At 53.4% G+C, this 19,381-nt stretch overlaps 2 protein-coding genes across 6 annotated transcripts in view; one reads left to right on the forward strand and one right to left on the reverse strand.

The window, feature by feature from the left end:
• NAT10 (N-acetyltransferase 10) overlaps nt 1-2,922 on the forward strand; it is a 45,655-nt gene extending 42,733 nt beyond the window's left edge. For 3 of the 4 annotated variants that reach the window (XM_073216382.1, XM_073216384.1, XM_073216383.1), the window contains one exon: nt 2,167-2,922. In XM_073216382.1, coding sequence (XP_073072483.1) covers nt 2,167-2,222 — 56 coding nt within the window. In that variant the 3' untranslated portion in view covers nt 2,223-2,922. Of the gene's footprint in view, nt 1-1,505; nt 1,664-2,166 lie in introns of all 4 variants that reach the window. The other variant, XM_037019772.2, reaches the window with a different exon arrangement.
• A 5,116-nt stretch (nt 2,923-8,038) lies between these two features.
• ABTB2 (ankyrin repeat and BTB domain containing 2) overlaps nt 8,039-19,381 on the reverse strand; it is a 173,493-nt gene continuing 162,150 nt past the window's right edge. For both annotated transcript variants that reach the window (XM_073216386.1, XM_017672940.3), the window contains 8 exons: nt 17,386-17,615; nt 15,770-15,948; nt 15,209-15,314; nt 14,862-14,964; nt 14,406-14,496; nt 10,530-10,598; nt 9,747-9,860; nt 8,039-8,377 (listed from right to left, as the gene is read on the reverse strand). In XM_073216386.1, the coding sequence (XP_073072487.1) occupies nt 8,180-8,377; nt 9,747-9,860; nt 10,530-10,598; nt 14,406-14,496; nt 14,862-14,964; nt 15,209-15,314; nt 15,770-15,948; nt 17,386-17,615 (1,090 nt within the window). In that variant the 3' untranslated portion in view covers nt 8,039-8,179. The remainder of the gene's footprint in view (nt 8,378-9,746; nt 9,861-10,529; nt 10,599-14,405; nt 14,497-14,861; nt 14,965-15,208; nt 15,315-15,769; nt 15,949-17,385; nt 17,616-19,381) is intronic.

A 19,381-nucleotide genomic window follows, 5' to 3' on the forward strand; every position in this document is an offset into this window, starting at 1 on the left:
AACATATCTCCCCGGGCAAGGGAAACCAAAGCAAAAATGAACAAGTGGGACTATATCAAACTAAAAAAGGTTCTATACAGCAAAGGACACCATCAGTAGAACAAAAAGGTACCCTACAGTATGGGAGAACTTATTCATAAGTGACAGATCTGATAAAGGATTGACATCCAAAATATATAAAGAGCTCACATGCCTCAACAAACAAAAAGCAAATAATCCAATTAAAAAATGGGCAGAGCAGGATCTGAACAGACACTTCTCCAAAGAAGAAATTCAGATGGCCAACAGGCACATGAAAAGATGTTCCACATCGCTAATCATCAGAGAAATGCAAATTAAAACCACAATGAGATATCACCTCACACCAGTTAGGATTGCCACCATCCAAAAGACAAACAACAACAAATGTTGGCAAGGATGTGGAGAAAGGGGAACCCTCCTACACCGCTAGTGGGAATGTAAATTAGTTCAACCATTGTGGAAAGCAGTATGGAGGTTCCTCAAAAAACACAACGGAAATACCATTTGACCCAGGAATTCCACTCCTAGGAATTTACCCTGAGAATGCAGGAGCCCAGTTTGAAAAAGACATGTTTGAAAAAGACATGTTTACCACAGCACTATTTACAATAGCCAAGAAATGGAAGCAACCTAAGTGTCCATCAGTAGATGAATGGATAAAGAAGCTGTGGTACATATACACAATGGAATATTGTTCAGCCATAAGAGGAAAACAAATTACCATTTGCAACAACATGGATGGAGCTAGAGGGTATTATGCTCAGTGAAATAAGTCTGGTGCAGAAAGACAAGTATCAAATGATTTCACTCATCTGTGGAGTATAAGAACAAAGAAAAAACTGAAGGACCAAACAGAGCAGACTCACAGAACCCAAGAATGGACTAACAGTTACCAAAGGGAAAGGGACTGGGGAGGATGGGTGGGAAGGGAGGGATAAGGGGCAAAAAGGGGCATTACGATTAGCACACTAGCAGAAGGCCCCACAGGTTTCCAGGGTAATTCCAGCAGCAGGAGCACTGGTCCAGCAGGGGGGCACAGGGAAGGCAGTATAGCACAGAGAAGATTAGTGATTCTATAGCATCTTGCTATGCTGATGGACAGTGACTGTAATGAGGTATGTGGTGGGGACTTGATAATTGGAGGAGTTTAGTAACCATAATGTTGTTCAAGTCATTGTACATTAACGATACCAAAATAAAAATTTTTTAAAAATCCAGGGAATATGTTTGGGGTGGAGATGGCCTGGTTCCATGTCCCACAGAGCTTGGCCTCTCTGCCATTTGTTTGGTCGCCACTGCCAGTGAGAAGCCTCCTGAATTAAGCAGCGTGTGTGCTTGAGAGCTCTGAGTAAATGTGCAAGTTTGTACCTTTGGAGGTAAAAACACTGACATCATTTGAGGCCTTGCTGTTTTTTCCTGAGAGGTCATTTCGTTCAGGTGATACTCATGGTCTCTGGATGAAGCTGTTCACTCTCCCCTCACAGGGAGATGTTTGCTGCTGGAGCAGACTGCCACTGGAGCGACTCTTTAGCCTCTGAGGGTGAAGGTGCACGTGACAACAGCTTGCTGTGGTGGGAAGGTGGCCTTGTGCTGAGCAATCCCCGTGCTAATCAATGAGGAATACACTGGCCAGCTGAAATGTGTAACCTGAGCTATTCCTTTGGTCTTTCCTCCTGTTTAGGAAAAACAAAATAACCAAGTATTGTACGATTTTCTGGGGTCTCATGCTTTGCATTAGGGACTTCCTCACAGCCACAGGGATATTGTCTGGTTCCCAGGGTAATTCCAAGTGGTGAGTGGTGCATGGGAATGTTTCCTGTGCTGCCTTAAACTTTTCTTGAGGTCTTGGGAGGGGGAAATGTACAGTGTCTGAAGAGGACTCAGATTTCAGGTGTTAGATGTAGATTTGTTCCTCCATAGTCTACGAGCTCAGCTGGGGCAGGAAGTGGTGTATTCCCGGCCCCCGGCACAATGTCTGGTATGCTCTAGACTTGCAAAGAACAATTACATCTGACACAACTTTTGTGTGGTGGAAATAATTTTTTCAGACAAAGCAAAAAGCAGCTTAAAACAAAGTAGTCAAAGATGTTACAGGTCTATGCATGTTTCACTTTTTCTGTTTCCGTTTTTTTTTTTTTTCTCCAGTGACAAGAAAAGGAAGCTGGAAGCTAAACAAGAACCCAAACAGAACAAAAGGTTGAGGAAAAACAGAGATGTGAAGACCAAGAAAGATATGAAACTGAAGCGGAAGAAATAGTGAAGAGAACCTTGGGCATCGGCAGCTGACTTGTAAGGAGATAACCTGACTTTCTGAACTGTTTCTGGCTGGACAGAGCAGTGGCCTGGATTGTTAAAGCGATAAGAACTCCCATCACACTGAGAAGCCTGCCAGGAACTCAGACACAGGCTAGCCTTGGCTTAAGGCGCAATCACTGTGGAATGGGGTCTGTTGGGGAACCTCCCCCAGTCCAGATCTTCCTTTCCCATGAGTCCATATTTTGCTTTGGACCCAACTTTATTTTGACTCCTTCCCACACACGTAGAAGCCACACTGTCTCTCATCCCTTCTGGGGAGTTAAGTACACAGCTTTCAGGAGGCTGTTGGTGGAGCACCGAGGCCTGGAGCAGTAGGAGCCCTGGTCCAACCAGGGGCCATGGCAGGCTGCTATTCTGTGCTCTGGGCTGTGCACGGCCCACACCAGGCCGCCTGGGGCTCCAGCAGGCCTGCTGCTCAGTGTCCCAGAAAAGCTTGAGCTTTAATTAAGGAAGCATATGATGTTGAGTCCCCGAAACTTATTATTTCGTCCATTTGGGAGAAAAATTGTTGGGAAAGACCCTTTTGCTAGCAGGGGTGGGGGAGGGATAGAGAAACTATTTTTAATAAATAACATCCAGCAAAGACCAATTTCTTGTGGGTGATCATTGACGTCACATAGGTGGAAGTTGCACCTTGCCCTGTTTCTTCTGGTGGAACTTGACTGCCCAGTGGACTTGGGAAAGTACTGGAATCAAGGCTGAGGGTGGGCAGTATGTGGGTGGGCAGTGTGTGAGTGACCAGGTTTATCAAGCCAGGGGCTTGTGGGAGAAGTGGCCAGTGCTGACTGGTGCTCACTGTGCTCATCCTGAGGGTCTTGGTATGGTACCTGGAAGCCGGCAAGCTGTACCTCTTCCTCCCTTCTCCTGTCAGGTCGTTTGGTCTTTTCCACCTGCTGGGGACAGAAATTAGTAGTGGCTTTATACATATTTGGTATGTTTGTCTGATGCTACCTACTTTAATCTCAAATCCAATACCATGTTATTGAAACCTTGACCCAGAAGGTCCTGTGCTGGTTTCTGTAGGGTTGCTCCTGATCGCTCCATGTAACTAAGTGCAAGAAAAATTCGAGATGGAAGTCAGCTCAGTCGTGTTCTTGTCTGACTGCGTTATCTTCAGTTTCTCTTGGTCTTCCAAGAGTCCAAATACATTCTTTTTCACCCCTGTTAAGGAATCCAGGTTCCTTAGAAGTCAAATGCATGGATGGGGAGGGAAAGGGGAGCTTATGGACCAAAGAAGATTAAACATGCAACTCCCAGGTCAGAGCAAACTCTTCCCACCTGAGTCTAGAACACCTGTGCCTTGTCTCTGGGGGCAGAGGGTTCTTTTGTCTCCAGGATCTGCAGCTTCTTGCCTGCAGACAGCTGTTAAGTCTGCATGAAAGTTTGCTGAGAGGGGAGCTGAAAATAATTTTTGACCTATTTCCTCAGGTGAGTGCCTATGCCTGCCTTTCAAAGATTTTCTTAGGAGAGTGGCCAAAAAGCAAAGTCAGGGTCCTAGATGGTCAGAGCTGGGTGGTACCTTAAAACTACCCAGTCATGGTGTTCTACAGGTGCAGGGTCCAGACTGGCTGAACCCTTGCTTGCTGCTCTGGCCCCAGAGCCTGTCCTCTGCTCTGCTCTGCTCTGCCCTAGGGTGCAAGGAGAAGCACTTTGAAGCCTGACATCCTGCCTTTGACACTGGCTCTGCCTTGACCCTCACTGTGACCTTGGGCACACCACTTACCTCTGCCTGCCATCCAGGTCCACTTCTGGATGACACAAGTGGGGAGTGACAGCACCTCCCTGATAGGGCGTGTAAGGAGTAGAATGTGAAGAGGTATGGTGAGTGCTCACAAGTCTGGTTCTGTGACTTGCATCAGAGCATAACCAGGGCAGCTGCTCAGTTACCCCTGAGCACGGAGACTTACCGAATGAGGACTATCTCTGTTCTCAAACCACAGCCTGAGCTAGAAGGAGTGCCATTTGGGTGGCAAGGTCCATCCTCAGACAAGGTTCATCTCTGAGACTGCCTTCCCCTCTGAACACAAGCAGGGAGTGAACATTTTGCCTGCTGGGCAGTCCTGGCCCTGTTATTTGCAAAGCATGTGTTCCTGAACAGGTTCCTGCACTCTGTCGTGATCTTGGGTTCTCCAAACCTGAAAAAGCACACCTCCCCCAGACACCACCATCTTTTCCCCAGAAACAGACATGTATAAAGCTTTGCTGTCTCGGGAAATCTCACCTGCGAAATCAGTTCAGCTAGGACAGCTATGAATGCTGTCACCAGGATGGGGAAGGGGCTGAAGAAACCTGAATGAAGATTCCTACATGGTCTCCATCCCCTCACCTGGCGTGTGCTGATACCAGCCTGTTTCAGTGTCTCCACCGCTCATCTGGCCCCAGCAGTCCCAGAGAACTCCAGAGTGACCAGGAGACAGACACAAAGGGGGCTGCTGAGGCTGGGGGAGGGGAGGAAATAAGTGACCTTCACCTTGGAAAAATAGGCTCATTATCTGAGGCCATTACAACAGCTGCCAGTCTGCAGGCCTGGGGGACAGAGGTGGCTGGCATCCCCTCTGGCCTGAACAGGCAGTTCAGACTTGGGAGTAGGGGATGCCTTCGGTTCTATAAACAATTGGTTGAAGTTGAAATGTATGGATTCTGCAAAGGGGCAGAGGTAGCAGGAAAGGAAAAGGCTGGTGGCTTTCTTGTGGCACTTGAGGTAGTTCTAAGGAGAAAGCTGTGATGACCCTGGCATCCAGCTGGGGTCAGGTAACCAGCAGAGAGGAAAGGAAAGGGGGAGTTTCTGGAGAAGGAATGCAGGGCCCAGGATGGGGGGACACCGGTCTCAGCCTTGGTCCAGGTCACATTCGGGCACCCTCGTATCTGGTTGCCTGCGTGGTGGCTGGTGTAGAATGCAATCCCTCCACTGTAGAACTGCTGCTTTCAGCCCGTTTCCCAGGGACTCCTGCTAAGTTCACTTCCTCTCCCCCAGCCTGCCTTTGACTGCTAGTAGTTGGAAGCAGGCAGCTGGAGGAGAAATGGGCCCCCTACGCTTCAGAGCAGTGGCCCTGAGGAGGAGGCCCAGTCACCAGGGGTGAGATAAGGTGACCAAACTCCCCCCACCTTTCCCTTAGGGTCCTCCTAGCCTGTTTGGAAGAATGTCTGATTTTTTTCTCAATATTTAAGTGCTTGTTTAAGAGTGTGTTCCTGATACACCCAGGCTCAGAGGGGTCCCATCCCTGCCTTAGATTGCCTTCTCTTTAACTTTCTGCCTCCCAAGAGGAAAAACAGTTGGGTCTCCTGTTTGGAGCAAGATCTTGACGTTTAGGCTGGGTGCTGGACTGAGCCATGTCCTGCAGGAGTGGGGAACTTGTTGGAAGGGTGGATACAGACCTATGAAGAGTAGCCGCTGCAGATGGTGAGTGCTGGGGAGGGACAACACCCATGCCCTCCCTCACCCTCCATTCCATCACAGGATCCTCTGCACCTCTGCTCACAGGACGGGGCCAAGGCTTGTGCTTCCTCCCTGCGGCCCCCAGAGGGCACCACGGGTCGCGCAGGGCCCTTTCCCACCCTGGGCCAGAGCCCCAGGTGGGTCTCAAACTGCCAAGCTGAGGCCCCACCCAGCAAAGCCAGCACTGGGGCTTTCCCAGGACTGACCCTGGCTAACCCCGAGAGGCTGTCATGTAGTCTCCCAACTCCTGAGCACTGGCCTTTCACTGGACCCAGCCACTCTGCTCACTGGTTCCCAGTGACCTTAGGCATTTCTGTTCCTGCCTGAGGTAGGAAGTAATTTTAAGAAGTCTTTCTGACTAGACTTTGCACCTGAAATAACTATGACCAGTTTCTGGAAAACTCCTGGTCCTGCGTCACTGGCTCACTGTCCTCCATTACCAGGTGACACACCCAGCTCAGGGTCAGCAGGACCTGGAGGTAGCAGCCATCTAGGGACAGGTGCCCCCTCAGTAGGGCAGGCCTGGGTGGAGAAGGCTCTGCCCCCAGTTTGCTGGACCACACAGGTCTGGACTGTGTCACTACTGAGACCACCCCCACAGTCACTCCCACGTCAGGGCCGTGGGGGAGCCTGGGGTCAGGGGGGGTTGGAAAAGCCCAACAGCTGCTGTCCTGCCATCAGGCTCCCAGCCCTCCATGGAAACACCTTTTCTGTCAAGTCCAGGGGCACGTAAGTGCTTCGCAAATGGGAACTATCTAACAGCGGTCACCTCACGTGACAGAAGAGGACCACCAGGGCCTAGCGAGGTACTTGCTGCCTGCTGCGTGGTTCGCCAAGGTCAGCTCCAGCTCCAGGTCCTGGGGGAGGTGAGTCGGGGAGGTAGTCACTGCACAGCTTTTGGCAGGGGGTCCTCCTGAGAGACAGGAGCCCTGAGTGACCAGGACATCAGCTCGGGGTTCTCCCCAGCTCTGAGCAATCCTTACCAGGAGCAACAAGGCAAAGGTCATTATTAACAAGCGTTTATTGTTAATAAAACCATGGTACATTTACAGTAAGTGACATTAACATATAGTTACAGTATCATACAATATACAGCAATAAAATAACACCTATTCCTTTGTACATTCAGCTCATGCAGCTGGTCAAAAATAATTTCCAGGATTTCAAGTCCCCGGGGGGCTTTTCAAGATGCCTAAAGCTTTACCTCCTTAAGTGCCTGGGGCTTTGGTGAATAAATAGTTTTCTAAGGTGTGGCCAGACAGCTGAAGAAGGCTACCCGGAGCAAGCTGTCCGGAAGGCTCCCTCAGTGTCTGGCCCATAAATATGACAAGGTCCTGGCCTCCTGCCATGTTTCCACCCTGACGAGAGCCTGGAGCCCACAGCGTGTCGGGGGCAGGTAGGATTGGGAATGCAGCCACAGGTCCTCTTCTCCCAGCCCTTCCCCTCCACTGTGTGCCGCCCCTCAGATCCCAGGACCTGCAGTTCCCCATGAGAAGTGTTGGCCCTGCTCTCCAGTCCAAATTAAAGGACTCTCACTTGAGAGACTGTCTGATTCCTGAGGGCAGCCTAAATCTAGGCCTGGGGGTTCAGAATTGATCCCTTGACCCCTAAAAACAGCAGTGATAACAGCTGAGGCCACTAGGCCCCTCCATCATACCCACTGCGGCCCTGTGCCATCCTTGACCCAGACTGGATGCTCTGAAGGCATCAGCTGGGGAACTGTCTTCTCCCAGTGACTGAGCAGGGTAGTGGTCAAGGAGGGCCTTTGGAGGCCTAGACACCAAAGAAAAGGGGACTCAAAGTGACCCTCTGTGAAGGATCCACAGGCCCTCTAGCTTTTTTTCAAAGGTGTGGCCTTGAGGAATAAGTTCAGGGATTGGGCAGCCTTTCTGACATAATGTTGAGGGGAAATACCAGCTTTTGAATGACGTGGCCTGGGTCCCAGACAGTATACATTCATAAGTATGCCTGTACCCTGCAAAACCCCGGTTGGAACAGTCTGAGCTTGCCTAGTAGTTAGGGTTGGAGGGCATGGTCAGAAGTTACTTAGAGCAGAGCTGACCTCCAGGAAGGGAGAAGCACATGGTGGCCTACAAGATGCAAAGGGCAGGTGGGTGGAGGGGAGGGCCACCTTTTGGCCACATCTGCCTGCCCAAGGACAGATCACCAGAGAGGATGTCTGACAAAGGGGGGTAAAATGAATCCTATGAGCCTGGCTCCAGGGGGGCCTACAACCATCCCCCACAGGCAGGGCCCCCAGCAGGTCCACAGGCGCTGCCAATGGGCTGGTTCAGACACCCCTGCAAAGCACTTGTTCCCAGCCTTTCCTGGCCACTGGGATGCCTAGAGACAGAGCCAAGGCCCAGAGCGGGTAGGGTGTGCTGGCCAGCGGCTCCTCCCCACACCTCAGACCCGGGAGGTGATGTAGACAGAGTGCAGGCGCTCGGCCAGGGTACTTTGTAGGTCCTGCAGTGGCTCCAGACCCTGTACTTTGCTGCTGCGGCCATAGATGAGCTGCCGGAAGGAGTCCTGCTCGAGCAGAGCCTTCATGTGCTTGAGGAAGAAGCCCTCACAGAACAGAGCCAGTTCAGGGGCATTGTGGATCTGTAGGGGCAGATGGCAGGGAGACCCACAGCTTTAGCATGGCCCCATCTGAAACTGCCTCCACCCGCTCCAGACACTACCCATGGGCCAAGGCCTTGCTTAAGCCTCAGCCTGAGGAAGGCATGCTCTGTCTGCACCTCGAGGTGATTTGCTCCTCCATGAGCATCCTCAGGTGGGACTGATCCGAGTTCAAATCCCAGCTATGCCACCAGGAATGTCACTGAAGTCTTATTCTTGGCCCACTGTTTTCTTTGCCTATTCCACACTGGTGACAGCTTGTTGAATGGTAATCATCCCCATTGGATTGGAAGCTCCCTTGCTAAAGGCAGGGACTGTCTGCTACTAAGTGTCCAACGTCCAACACAGGAGAGTTTATGTGGCAGATGCTCAGGAACTGTTTTAATTCAACAAATATGGAGTGCCCACTCTGGGCCAGGCATTGGGCTCTGGTTCTGAGGTCAGGGTCTTAAAGCTGACGCTATAGTTCAGGGGAGATGGAACCAAGGAAGCAAGCAAGGTAACCACAGACAGAGGTCAGTGCTGGTGGGAAAGAGGAGCAAGTGATGGTAGACAGTGACAGGTGTGTTGAGGAAGGCCCAGGAGCTTTATTGGAGGAGGGGATGGCTCTCACAAGAGACCTGGGGTGGGAATGAGTTGAGAGACAGAGGCCATGTGGCTGAGTGAAGGGACAGGGGCACTGAGAGGGGAGATATGGGCAGGATCCTAGAGCCCTTGTCAAGAGTGGTAAGGGGTTGGGTTTCATTTAGTGTGCAAGCAGTGGGAAACCTCTGGTGGGTTTAGGTGGAATCTTCTCAAAGATTCTTGTGTACTATACCCTGTAAAAGCCAGCAGGTAGGGAGGCCAGGTCAGTGCCATGGCCCGAGAGAGATGGTGACAGCCTGGGGCAGGGCGGGAAAGCAGTGATGGGGGTGGAGGTACTGCTTATGTGTTTCAGAGGTAGATGGCGTAGACATGGGAGATTTAAATATATATATGTATATATAACTTTTAAGTTTGAGTCTGAGCAGCTGAGCAGATGACTGTGCCATTTGCTGAGACAGGGGAGATTAAGGAGGACAGGCTGGGGAGAAAATCAGGTAGGAACCTATGAAACTGACGTGCTTCAGAGAGGCTCAGTCATCGCCCCCAGTGCCCCCACGGGATGTGGCACAGCTGGAATGAGAACTGGGCTCCACATGGCTTGGGAGCTCACCTCCCAAGCTGTCCTGCCAGACAGCAATGACCCAAAGTGACAGAGTAGTTGCTAAGCCTCCCTCAGGTCCCTCCACTGCCTTTCAAAGCTGCCAGGCCAGGAGGCAGCAGAGGCCTGGGTGGGGGGAGGCAGCTTGTTGGCTTCTGGGATCCTCACCTTAGCGTACTTGTAGGTATTCACGGCACTTTCCACACTGAGGGTCTGGGAGCACAGGATCTCGCAGTGCCTCTGCAGGACGTCCAGCTGGAACAAGCTGGCAGCTGACAGCAGCTGGCAGGGGAGAAAAGGCAGCCTTGGTGATGCATGGCCAGGCCCATGGCCCAGGCGTCAGGGACCAGAAAGCCACTTTATTCATGGGCCCTGCCTTCCTCCCAGCCCTCAGGGCCCCTGCCCACCCCAGCAGGTCAAGTCTTATGACCTTGATTTGTTTCTGTTCTAGGCCATCTAGAAGCATCTAGAAGCATGGGAAGCATGCTGACTGGGATTTCTTACCGCAGGTCTTGAACTATAAGTTACGTGCTTCATCCGCATGACCTAGCCAGGTGTGTGGCCAGCACTGGGTCCATCTTCTAACCAGTGACAGGTGAGTGAGAGGCCCAGCTGCCTTTGGATCCTCCTGGGCATACCATCCCCATGGGGAGTCCCTTTCTAATCCCTGGGCAGGCCCAGCAGGCTGGACTGGGTGGGTGCACAATTTCCCAGTCTCCCAGAACGGCCCTTCCCATCACCCAGGGAGAAAGGGCGGCCAGCAGGGAAGTGGGTCCTCCTCTCCTCCTCTGCCCATGTGCTGCCTTTCTGAGAAGAGCAGGGTTGAGGCCTGGAAGATGCCTCAAGCTGGAAAGTCATAGGCAGGGAGTGACTGGGAGACACAGGTAGCTGGGGAGCTGGCATGCGGGCTCCCTGCTCCTCTCCCCAGCAGGGAGGCAACCAGATCCTCACCTCCAGGATGTCAGCAGTGGGGATGTCCATGGCTTCCGTCCCTCCGTAGTACAGATACTGCATCATCATCTGTGACAGGGGGAGAGGCCGCGTGTGAGTGCCACATGGACACGCAGGGCCGGAGTTCTCATCCGGGCCCACCAGGGTGCTACTCCCCACCTTGGAGCCCTGCCGTGCCCGCTGTCCCTCTGCATGCTGACACCTGCAGATACCCCACTGCTTGCTCAAGCTGAGAGCAAGCATCTGTGTTTTCCCCAGAACGCAGCCTCTAGAAGTCAAACCCAAGATTCTCTCTCCTGACTTCTTACATGTATGACAAGCTTCCTTCCACATAGTAGTTTCACTTTGATCCTTGTGACAGCCCAAGCTAGGAGGGAAGATGCTATTCAGTTGGAGAAACTGAGGTGCAAGGAGAGAAGCTGGCATGGCTACGTCACTTGGGTCTCCTGACCCCCCACACTGGAGCCCTCCCAGCACACTAGGTGCCACGCTGCTTGCTTCTCCTTTCATCTAAATTCTAAATGTGGGGCTGGGGGGAAGGAGGTGGGACTGTGGGGGGCTGGCAGTCTAACTGGCTACTGACTTTCAGTCTGCTAGGACTCCAATGTGCAGGCGAGAGAGCCAGACCCCAACTCCCTCCTGGATTTGCTCCCTTGTAAAGAAAGCAGAGCTGGGGTGGGGCTCTGGTATACGGTCACCTTGCTGACTTGCCCAGACCCACCTGGGGCTATCAGGAGCACAGGGCCCTGGGATATCGCACAAGGAGGCCCAGGAAGGGGGAGCTACACTTAATTCTGCTAAGGTCTAAGTTACAAACTCTGCCATTGCACTGGAGCTCGGGGAGGTTCTGAGCTGGGAAAAGAAAAATGATTCTCCCTGGTTGGCTAAAGAACGGCCCTAGCAGGGGGCTGGCAAATGTGTAAATAAACATGGCTCCAGTGGCCACAGTTGGGCTCAAGACCAGGCCCCAGGCTGCAAGGGGCACCAGAGGGTCTAGGGCAAGGAGCCCAGCCTTGGTGGGAGAGGAGCAGGGCCTGGCTAGCCTCCTCCAGGCCCAAGGCCAGTCCTGGGAGATATCAGTGGTGTGTGAGGTCACTTGAATGCATGAGTCCACCGAAGTCAGACCAGATTTTCTCTCTTGGAGCCTTGCCAAGGGAGCTGAATGGCGGGCAGGCAGAGTTAGCACAGTCTTGATAGCCCCCAGGCAGGACAAGGTCATCTGTTCCTCAAATCAGACTGTCTGGGGGCTGGACTGGCTGCCCTAACAAAGTTCTCAGGCAGCATCAGCTACAGAGGGCAGCAGGATTTTCTTCTGCTCTGAGTAGGCCGCCAGGAAACCGACAGTAGGGAGGCCACATATACTGCAGGGACAGGACTGGGGTCCAAGGCCATGTTAGAAGGGCAAGGTGATCCCCCAGAGCCTGCGTTTCATCAGCAGTGACCTTGGCACCATCTAATGCTACAGCCCCTGGCCACATGTGGCTTTGCAGCACCTGAAATGTGGCTGGTCTGAATTGAGATGTGCTAAAGTGTTAAATATACACTAGATTTTGAAAACTTAGTATGAAAAAAAGAATGTAAACTTTTTTTTTTATCGATCACATTTTACAGTAATACTTTGGCTACACTGGTTTAAATAATATTATTACTAAATTTTATCCATTTCTTTTTCTTTTTTCATGTGGCTAACTAGGATATTTTAAATCATGTGTGGCTTGCATTATCTTTCTCCTTGATGGCTCTGCTTAGGTCTCCTTGGGCCTCTGTTTTATACTCTAGAAAACAAAAATAATGACCTCCTTCCCGGTGCTGTGTGAGCCAGTGAGATACTTGGGGGTTGCTCTGGAACTTTCAGGCTTTGTTAGCAAAGTCAGGGCCTGGATTGACGGCTGACCCCTCCAAGAAGCCCAGAAAGCAGGAGCCACTCTCGAGAGCATCCATCTGAAATGACACTCCCCCGATGATGTAGCCAGGAACCCCACAGGGCAAGGCCAATGGCTAACATTCCCAGGCCCCTGTGTGCCACGGATTTTGGATCTCTTGTCCCCGAACGCCCTCCTCCACTCTACCAAGCCTGCTCCAGCACAGGCATCCTCCCTGGGAGCAGATGTGGCAGTGATGGGCAGCTGCATGGCAGTCACCCATGCCACCCATGTGCCCTCACCGCCACTCTTGCCCAATCCCTGCTGCCCCTCTTGGACTGCCTCCTGTGTTTGGTCGTGACCCCACCTCATGTTCCAACTCACGTGGACTTTGGGCTGCTTAGCCAAACAAGTTTCTAGAGCTGCTGCCCCTCCCCCCATGAGCTTGGAACAAGGAAAGGAAAAGAGGGAAGGAGAGACGCCCCCATTCTGTTCCTGTGCCAGACCCTAGGCCTCACTCCCATGCCCTTGTCAGTCACCGACACCCATCCTCTGCCCTCCACCTCACTGCCACTGCCCGGACACCATCACCATCATCAATCAGCTGGATTTCTCAACAGCCTCCTACCTGGTCCCCTGGCTGCAGTCATGCCCCCTCCGACCCCTTCCTCACCCACCATTATGGGCTTCCTAAATGCAAACTTGACTGTTCTACACTTCTTAAGTTTGAATCCTGCCTCTGTCACTTCCCAGCTGTGTGAGCTGGGGCTCCTTGCTCTAGACCCTCAGCCCCTGTGCCTCTGACTCCAGTCCGCCTGTACGCTTCATCTGTACCTGCACCTCCTAGGACTGTGCTGTGAAGCCTCACTGGTGAACAGAGGCGGAGTGCTGGCACTGCTGCCTTGCTGTGGTGAGGCTGATGACTGTAAGAAGGCTCCTTGGGATAAATTCAAGCCCTTCCTCCTGTGGCTCCTCTGGGCAGCGTCACACTCATTTCTAAATGTTCTCCTGAATCCTTGCCCAGACTAGACCAGAGGCATTTACTGGGGATGCCACGATCTCCGGCTGCTGGGGCTTTGCATGTGCTGTCCTACATCTGCTGCTCCTTGCCGGCCTTCCCAGCGCTTCCCTGTCACACTGTGTCCTGATCCGTCTCCTGGAGGCAGGGTCCCTGACCTGTTTACTGCTATCCTACAGTACCCATACATGACTGAATGCCAAATGAATGATTGAAGGGAGCACGAGGGAGGGACTAAGCCATTTTAGGTGGTGGTGCCTCGTGCTTCTGTCAGGCTCTGATCTCTCCTGCTAGGCCACAAATCTGTCCTGGGCAGGGCCAGGTCTTGGACCCACACACCATCTGCCTCTAGCCCTTATGGACCGCCCTGGCAGCCCAGAGCCGACTGCACAGCCAGGGGACCTGCAGTCCCCACTTGCCAGAAGGGAGCTCTCCACTGGGGCTTGGCTGAGATCCCAGCCAGTCTCTTCCTCCAGACCTCGCCTGTCCCGACTGGTGGCCAGCCTGTAGAGTTTCTGTTGCGCGACCTCTGATGTCCTCCAAAGCTTAGCGATCGAAAGACATGACCTTGATGTTTCACAACCAGGATGGCCTCATTCTGGCTTTTCTGCCTGGCCAGCCTGGCTGGCGTCTGACTCATGGGAGGAGTGATGCAGCCTAGACCATGCTTCTCAAGCTTCGGGTGCACTCCGCCCACCTAGGGTCTCATTAAAATGTGGGCGCCCGAGGCTCTGCATTTCCACAGGCACGCAGTGAGTGTCTATGCTGCTGGGAGCTCGGAGTGAGGAACGAGCACTCACACATGCATGTGTGGCGCATGCCTGTCTTTGCACATCTGTCAGTCTGTGGTCCAGAGCTCAGGAGCCACGAGAGGCCCAGGCTACAGCCCACAGTGCAACGGCTACCTTTGCCGGGAAGAAAACCTACACACTGATTCAGAAAATGTAGAAGGCTTTAGGGATAGAGTAGCAGACTGTGACAGAGGCAGCCACGCACCTGGAAGATGTGGTACTTCATGTCACTGATCTCGATGGTTTTCCTGTTGCTACTGTCCTGTTCCGGCTTATTGGTCATCAGCGTCTTGAACCTGGAGCAAAGGAGAGGAAACAAGGTGGGTCTTGAGTGTGACTTGCTCCATCACCTGACTGGTCACTGTACCCACCGTACGAGTGACCATGACGCCTGTAGCCAGAAAACTGACTCTTCATTCCAGAACACTCCCATTTTCTAAAACTCAAAAGCAGTAACTCACCCAGAAAGAATACAGCGCCAGAGCTCTTCTTGAAGAGCTCTGGGTCCCTGTGCCTACTGTCCCTCTGTCCAGTGGGGCAGGCGGGGGCTCCCCTGCTACGTGACTGAACTCTGAGGGGCACAGTCCCAGCCAGAGTCTCTCCTCCAGCACATCTGACGGTATCCCTGGGGGCTGAGACTTTGTCATCCCAGGAGGCCTACCTGTTAGAGGCGGTCACCAGCAGGACTTTATGTGCATAGAACAGCTTTCCTTCCACCAGGAAGGTCACATCTGACATCTCCTTGTTATTCAGAAAGTGAGGGTCTGTATCAAAGGGGAAGCAAGAGGGAAGTGACTGGGGAGCCCACCCAGAGGTATTTAAGCATGCTGAAAGGGGTGTGTGTTTTGGTGTTTTGGGGATGGAGGATACAAAAGTGAAGAACAGAGAAACTGAGGCCAGGGCCTTGGAACGTGGAAATGGGAAAGGAAGACAAAGATGACAGTGAAAAAGGAAGCCGGACAGGGGAGCCCCTGGTGGGTGGCCAGGCAGGCAGGGACAGGCCTTCACCTAGTCTGGCTGGCAGGGTCTTCCGGATCTCTGGAATGCTGGGGATGGGGCTGCTGCCATAGCAGTGTGTGAAGATGGCAGCCAGCTGCTGGATGACAGAGTCATTCTGTGGGGGAGAGAGGCAGAGAGAGGGCCCATTAGCTCACTCCCCAAGCCCCTTGCCCCGCTTTGGCTGTCTGTTTACAGCTGCAGATACATCCGGCTGCTTTCAAAAGCACACGCCAGGACCTAGCAGCCAATGTCTCTTGTTCCTCGTGGATCTGGCTTGACAAGAGACGTCTATTCCTTCATCGTTGGTTTCCAAATTGCTTTTTTGGCCAAGCTCCAGCCCAGACAGATCCACAGCCTATGCCCTCTGCACTCAAGCAACGCAAGTCTGGGTGTGGGGTGGGCATCCACCTGTGTATGTGAGGGTCTTGTATCTATCCCTGCAGGGACAATGTGTGTCCATCTGCCTGTGTGTCAGTCTATATGTCTGTGCCATGATCTGGGTTAGGACTGGGGGATCTGGACTCCAGGATTCTCTGAGCCTGGGGTGGGGACCTGCCTGGCAGCACTCACTTTGCTGGTCTTGAGGATGTCAAACATGAGCTGCAAGCCCTCAGTCACCAGTTCCTCGTTATATTCCTCCTCCTTGATGGAGCTGAAGTCCCGCAGGAGGCTCTGTACCACCGAGTACCGGGACTGGGAGAAGGAGGTCCTCAGAGACTCGATCCAGACGTGCAGCTTCCAGGGGACGCCTGGAGCAGCAGGGGACAGGCAGGCAGGCATTCACCTCTGCAGAGCGTACCCCACACAGGCCACCTGAGCCCACCCCGAGCTGACCCCCTTTTCTGGACAGGCTCTTAAGTGACACGTGATATCAGCAGAGCAGAGCTGTCTCCTCCTTACCCTACCTGAGGCCCTGTCCCATGCTTGCATGCTGAATGGCCTTCTCAGCGTAGCCGCACAAGGAAAGCTTCCCTTCACCCTGATGGGCCTTGCTGAGAGGTCAGAGGGAATCCCAGGTTCTCATCAGATGGGGTGGAGGGATGATTCCAGCCCAGGTGCAGGGAACTCATGCTCTAGGACTCTACAGCTCAGCCCGGGGCCACCCTAGCCCCATGGTTTGTTGGCCACTGGAATTACTGGGGGGACCTATCAATCATGGGGGGTGGATGGGTGGACTTTGATGCCTGGAAAAAAGGCAGGACACACAGGCCCCACACCTGTCTAGAAGCCCAAAGTGACCACTGTCCTATCATGGAGGGCTTATATCAGCACCCAGCTCACTGGTCCGTTAGTGTGCAGCCATGGTGTGTAATTACTGTTTACCAGCTCCCTGGAGTGTGTCAGTGGGGCCAAAGAGTAACTTAGAGGTACTCTGTGAACATCATGACAAAAACTAGTAATTTTCCTGGTAATTAGATAGCTTCTTACCCACCAACCTCACCCTGGATTAAAAAAAGGACTGATGGCATTCCCCAGGGACATAATGACATAGGTGGTGGTAGCATCCGCAGTTTACTGACTATAGGTTGGAGTGATATTTCCATTTTACAGTGAAGAACCCTGAGGCTGACTTCTGCAAGAAGGCTGGGTGGCCTCCTGCTCTCCTGGCCCGGCTCTGGGAGTTGGTATGTTGTCCCTGTGATAGTAACGATACTGCCATTGTGCCTTGGGAGGTCACAGTGAGCCAGCACCATCCCCGGGCTTCATATGATATCACACTCTTGGATGAGGATCAACAGCGCCAGCAAACGTGGAATGACTGTGATCTTAGCCAGGTCTCTCTGTCTGACCTGACTCCTTGCAGAAGAGAATTCCACAGACTTACAGACCCAAGGAATAAAAGAAGTTGGCTGAGCGACAGGAGAGCATCTAGTTGACCAGAAGTGTGGACTCTTAGTGCCCCTGGGCTGTGGCCAGGCCAGGGATGGCAAAGCTCTAACCAGGGAGGATGCGGGTGGAAGGCTGGGTGAAGACCTCTCACTGCACCCCTGCTGGGGGGTGTTTGAGGCTCAGGGCCTCTCCTGTCCTGCCCATCAGCCACTAGGCCTGGGTAGACTGAGCCCCACCCTATGCTCAGCAGATCTGTGGCCTGTCTGCCCTGTGGCCCCAGCCCCCTCCCAGCCTGCCAGAGAGCAACAGAGCACATGTGTGTGCATGTGTGCACATGCATGCCTGTGTGGCCTCACCCAGCGCCCGCAGCTCCATAGTGATGTCCACGTAGCCGTGTTCCGCACTGTAGTACATGGCCTCCTGCAGGGCCTTTGTGCGGGTCCGGCTTAGGCGCACGGGCCCTTTGCTGCTGCCGCCCTGGCTGGACACATCGCTCTCCTCCACGCCCTCGGCCAGGATCTCCTCCAGCGACAGCACGTCTGCTTTGGCCTGCTGTGGCTGTGTCAGGAGCTTCCTCAGGACATTCCTGCAGGCCGAGGAACCAGGCGGTGAGGCCTCGGCTCCCACCATGGGCAGTGCCTCCCAGGGGCCCAGGGCCCGGGTGGCCTCCTGCGGGGCACCTGCAGGCACAGAGGGCTCATAGCCCTCCCTGCCCAGGCAGGCTGGGCGAGACGGGAGGGTGCAGGGAACCCCTCCCATCTGCCATCCTGGTACTACTAAGAAGTCATGGGCTTTGGGGCCAAGCAGGTCCTGCATTTTGGCTGTGTGGTCTCAGGTAGTTCTACATTCTGAGTCCTGACTGCTCTGTTTGTACAACAGGGTGGCGGCATGATCCTCTTCTGGCATTCATGTGAGGCGAATGTGATGGCATCAAATGCATAGCCTGAAAGAGCAGCCAACTTAACAAAAGTATCAGAAACATAGGACATGCTGGCACTCAGTGGTTCCCCTTCATTTCATTAGTAAGTGAAGATGCATGTTACATAGAATTCATTCATGTGTACGAGCGAATAGATCATTAGACCGGATGGAGCACATTCCCTGCACTAATGTCTTTAACCCTGTGAGATCCCGTGAACATGGCATTTGTGGGTGATGAGTACCTTGTGCTCAAGGCCACCCTGGGCAGAAGTACGCTCAGACCCAGGACTTCTGGCTCCAAGGCCCGGCCTGTCACATCCTGGGGCCTGGGGCTCTGGAATGCTGCAGCACGGGTAGGCCTAAAGTCACCTGGAGGCTGAGTCTCCTCCCAGTAGCTCTTCCCGGCCCCCCATCCTGTCTCCCTTCCATGGTGGAAGCTGTGCTGTGCCATGTATATCCCCTTGAGGGACCTGGGGTTATCCTGCTGTCACTTTGTTAGCTCAGCAAGTTTACAGAGCACCTAGTTTGTGCCGTGCACTGATACATGAGGTTAGCTAGCCACCATGCCTGTCCTAAGGATCCTGGGTTCCAGGCAAAGAGATGCAGATAAGCAGACAGGCAATCTCCACGAAGGGTGAAGAGGCCACAGTGGGGGGCCGTGGGGCTCCAGGTGAAGTAGGAAGTCCTAGGGGAGATGACGGGCAAGCTGACACCTGAGGATGGGCTGGATTTGGTGGGGGAGGGGTGGGGCTAGCAGAGGGTGTGGAGAGAAGCACTCTGGGGGGACACAGCAGAGCACAGTCTGGTTTCAGCAGCAGTGTTGGAGAACAGTATATAGGTGTCCTGCCCACCCTTCTCTTCTGGCCCCTCTGCTGCCTTCTGATAACCTGTGTGTCTCCCTCTGCCCCTGACCTGCCTAGTGGCTCTGGTCTCAGCCTGCTGCTGCCCTGTCACACCCCTGGGCAGGCCCCCACAAAGCAAGGTCTGCCACCTGCTCTTATAGCAGGATGTGACTTTCCACACAGCCACCACGAGCCTCTTCGCAACCTAGCTATACACTGCGAGGAAGCCTGTGGGGCGCTTTGAAGCTGCTACAGGCCCCGGGAACCACTGCCAAGCTCGGGAAGGCGGGCCCTGCTGGTTCAGGGCAGACAGTCTTACGGGAAATTGGAGGGCCTGCTCTGGGCGTTGGGAGACTCAGGCCCCAATCCCAGGGCTGCCAGGAACCACTGTGGGGCCTAAACAACCCCTGAACCCCCAGTCTCCCAGTGTCTCCCTGCCTCCAGTGGCTGGGGCCCCTATGCTGGCTGAGGGTCTGCATCTTCTTTCTAGCTGGCTCACATGCACCGCCCCACTCCCAGTCTCTGGAAAGATCTCCAAGCCTAATTCTACTCCCTTGTCGGGGATGGAGGCTCCTAAGAGCATGCTTCA

Source organism: Manis javanica, chromosome 11 (genome assembly GCF_040802235.1).
Source record: "Manis javanica isolate MJ-LG chromosome 11, MJ_LKY, whole genome shotgun sequence".
Taxonomy (NCBI): Eukaryota; Metazoa; Chordata; class Mammalia; order Pholidota; family Manidae; genus Manis; species Manis javanica.